Source organism: Citrus sinensis, chromosome 4 (genome assembly GCF_022201045.2).
Source record: "Citrus sinensis cultivar Valencia sweet orange chromosome 4, DVS_A1.0, whole genome shotgun sequence".
Lineage (NCBI taxonomy): Eukaryota > Viridiplantae > Streptophyta > Magnoliopsida > Sapindales > Rutaceae > Citrus > Citrus sinensis.
Window position 1 is genome coordinate 4281598 of NC_068559.1, and position 4391 is coordinate 4285988.

General features: G+C 32.5%; 1 protein-coding gene across 1 annotated transcript; it reads right to left on the minus strand.

Annotated features, from left to right (window-relative positions):
* Positions 1-481: 481 nt before the first annotated feature.
* Positions 482-4141, minus strand: LOC127901780 (anthranilate N-methyltransferase-like). The gene is made up of 4 exons (XM_052439485.1): positions 3705-4141; positions 3273-3583; positions 1274-1338; positions 482-1176 (listed from the first exon to the last, which is right to left on the minus strand). The coding sequence occupies exons 1-4, from the start codon at positions 4091-4093 to the stop codon at positions 880-882; spliced, it is 1062 nt and encodes a 353-aa protein (XP_052295445.1). The 5' UTR covers positions 4094-4141; the 3' UTR covers positions 482-879.
* Positions 4142-4391: the final 250 nt, after the last annotated feature.

The following is a 4391-nucleotide window of genomic DNA, read 5'->3' on the forward strand; positions in this document are numbered from 1 at the left end:
TGGTAGCCCATTTTTCTAGTAGTGCAATTAGAAAAGCTAAACATGTGTAAGGAGTTTATTTAGTATCAGTAACATACTAGAAATATGATAAAGTTATGGTGAGACATCTATGACAAAAAAATAAGTCAATATTCAATTATTAAATATAAATTATCACTATATTTGGTATTGAGGTGTTGTGATTAAAAAAAAAGAGAAAGTATGGTAATATGTAATAATTTTAAAAGTTATTATGACTTTTTATTGTATAAATAAAATAAACTTAATTTTTAGATTATAGCAGTAAGTATTTATTAAGCACATTCGTGTTGGAATTTAAAAGCTATACTTTCCAAAAATAATTAAGTAGGGCTAATACCTAAAACAAGTCTAACAGAATTTTTTTTTTCTAGAAAATAAAAAATGCATGTGATATGTAATTTGTGAGGATTTGAATTTACAGAAGCAGAGGAAAGAAAAGAATTTAAAAAAAGCGAATTGCTTTATGAAATAATTTTTCTGCATCCTTTATTCAGATAGCTTTAGGCTTTTTATAAGAGCCAATTGGAAACACGCAATCTACGCTAGTAACTGCCCTTGGAACAACAAAAGACACCCTAGACAATAACACATGAAATACTAGAAATAATAGGAAATATGGGTAACAATATTGCACACATAGTTGATAGACCACGTGTCAAGCACCCATTTATTTCAAAGCACTTATTATTAAGTCCTAGACTCCTCCTCTCAAGCATGGCTATCAGGTACGTGGGAAGTTTGTCAAATGCATGGGTTCTTGCTCGTCTTTGGGAGACATATCAGCATGCTTGGAAAGAGATACACGCAAGACAATCAACACAAGATTTGTTTTATTTCTAGGATGCATGGGCATGCACTCTACTTATAGAACTCCATAACCCAGAGACTACCAATAGCAAGTTCACAACTGATCCCACCAAAACCAGCGCCAGTAGCCAGGGTCATGAATTCATGCCTTGTTCTCTCCTTTCCACCGGGACTTTGAATCATCATAAGCACGTCCAAATGGGAATTTGATTTTGATTCAATGCTTGTATTAGGAACTTCTGGAAGCATTGACTCCACAACGATTACCTTTCCATCTTCTGGGATGCTTTTGTAGCAATTCTTCAACAACTTCAAGCAATGTTCATCATTCCAATCGTGCAGTACCGACTATTTAAAAATTCTCATATTAATCAAACTATTGTTTGTAAAAATTTAATTTAAGGAACTCCTCATAATATGTCCGCAAATTAAATTAAAAACTTACCTTCATAAAAATGGCATCACCTTTTGGAACACTTTGGAACATATCACCCCCTACATGCTCAATACCTGTAAAATATTATACAATTAAGAAATCGGACAATTAGAATTATGCCACTCTATTTTCATTACGAAGATGTATTACGTCAAGATCTGTTGCTCAAACTTAATTACGCCAACGTTATGGAAGTTCCTGATATACAGGCACACACAACAGATGTTCTCATTTTTTAAAATATAAATTTGGGGTTTTACAAGAATTTCACAATAGTAAACCACTGAAGAATTATACACACGCATATATGAGAGCAGGTTCAAGGGATTTTTTTTAATACAATTTTACATATAAATTTCTAACAATTAGGTTAAAGTTTATCACATGGTTAATATTAAAACTGCATGCAGTTTTATAATTCTAAAAATTAATTAACTACACGCCAGTCCCTACATCAAACAATAAACGTGAAACACAACGCTCTTTCCTCTCTCTTATCATCTTAATTTATTTAAACTAAGTAATTTCATTCAAAGATTGAAATTACACTTCATTTCGGAGGAAGATCTTCCAATCAAATTACAGGCAACTTAAAATTAAAAGCTGCCTTAGCTAACACGAGTATGCGTGTTGCAGACTCTTCGGATGAACTGAATTCTAAATCAGCATTGTCCTTAATTTCCTCTTGAATGTCCAACAACACTTAAAAGACTTCCTTTGCTTGACATCATGTTTAGGACATTCATATATTTCTCTTTTTAACTTATGTGCTCATCTCCTTCAATCCGCCCTCTACTCATTATAAAACATTTTTTTTTATTCTGATGGCTGTTGGATGGATGTTACTACTACAAATTAAAATATAGTACTTCCCTAGTTCTCTGTAAGTTTACTTTAGTTATCCAGTAAATCGAAACGTGATTAGATGACTATGCTTTGTTAATCTTTAAAAAAATATATGTAGAAACGATTGCCAACATTTTTTTTCCAATATTTACATTTGGTTTAATAAACAAATTTATGTAGATAACATCTTTTTTTATGGCTACATGGATGTGTACCTTAGTTCACTGGTAATTTAGAGGGAGAAATAAAGGGTAATACAAAGGTGAGAGAAAAATATTTTACTTATACGATTAAATTTAATAATATGGCACCTAAGCGAATTAATTAGTTTTTTAAAATAACAAAATTACACGTGAGCTTTAATATTAATCCTTGGATGAACTCTATTAGAAAGAAATTTGTTTCTAAAAGTATCTTTTTTAAACTTGCCCCCAAAATAAGGAATCTTCTAAAAAAAGGAAAAAAGAAAACAAACATTCCAACTATTATCCTTAGTTTATCCTTTATTTTAATAAAGTAAGGAAGCCTTATATATATATATATATATAGTAATGATCTAATCCAAAATTTTGGGTTTTGTTAAAAACCAAAAAAAATCATAATTTCAAATGGTTCAATAGTCCATTATACTATTAAATCATATGACTTACTAGATTTTTCGGACTTTAACAAAATTTGTGTAGTGAGAGAGAGAGAGAGTCCTTCTCTAGTAATGAAATCTTCACTTTTTTAAAATGAGAATGTTACTAAAATATAAAAAAAAAACACATATTTCAATACATTAGAAATTGTGTTTTTTTTTTAATTTATTAGTAGCACTCTCAATTTAACAAAGTAAAACACACACACACACACACACACACACACATATATATAGTCCTTCTCTAAGGTGGGTGCCCTTATTTTTTTTTATAAATGAGGACACACTATTAAACCGTACGATTTAACGGTGTTCTTCATTAATTCTATTAAATCGCACGGTACAACAAAGTGTTTGCATTAAAAAAAAAATGAGGGTGCCCACCCTAGCGAATGACTATATATATATTTATGAGAGTTGTTGCACTTTAATAAAGTGCAAGAAAATTGTTACCGCATATGGTATAATAGTGTAATGTCTCGACAAGTACTCGTATATATAACATGAGATTAATAATCATACGTGGATGTGGTGGGGCATGGTCAATAACATGAGGCTGGTCGAAATTGATGCCCTTAATATAGGGGTACTTGGTAGTGATGGCTTGAAGAGTAATGCCGAGACTACCACCAACATCGACCAGTTGCTTGATGTTGTCGAAACCCTTGTAAGATTCAAGAATGTTGCTCATAACCAGAGAGGTATAGTTATACATTGCTGTGTTAAAATGTTTATTGAACTTAGGGTCCAATCCTGCGTACTCAAATACATGCACTCCATGGGCTCGATTAAATGGAATTCCTCCTTCAAGAATAGCATCTTTGAGTTGGGACCTAAATAAATTCCGAAAAACCAATTTATCATGCATCGTCTATATATATGCTCCATGCATGCATGCATGGTCTAGCTGATCATTTACTGAGAAAAAGGGAGAAATAGAAATTAATTAATTACCAGCTCTTCAGAAAGACCTTGTCCTGAACTATTTGTATTAGGGGTCCTAGTAAGACGCCATCTTTGTTAGGCACATAGTATTTGGAGACAGAATTCAAACTATATAGTCTCCGGGCACCAGAAGCATCAAGTGAGCATTCAACAACGCTGTAGCTAGCCAGAAGCCTGAGAATCCGATCCAGCATCATGGGTGCGTCTTTGTTCTTGGTGAGCAATTGGGCTGCAATATCTGAAGCACAGAGCTTTGCACCAGGACCAACTTTGTCTAGGATCTCGAAAATGCCTAGCTCATACACCGTTTGAATGGCCATGGGTAGCATTGTACCCATCGCCAATTGATTAGCATATGCAAAGCTTTGGTCTCTTTCTCCATCAACTATAGAATCCATTTTAAGTTTCTTGAATTTCTCCTACGCTTTGCGGGGTTTCTTGTTTGGCCAAGGGGTTATATATAGACTTGTCATTCAAAACTATCAAGAGTTTGCCAATATAGACTTGGTCATTCAAAACTATCAAAAGAGAGATGGGATTGACTAATGAATTAAAATTAGAACTTTGCCAATATTTGAAATTTTCTTTGAGCTATATAATTTATGCAATCTTTGAGGCTATTTTTATGTTTTATTTAAAGTTTGTTGTTCTTTTTATTTATTTATTTTTTAAAAAAAATGATGTTTGTGGGTATCG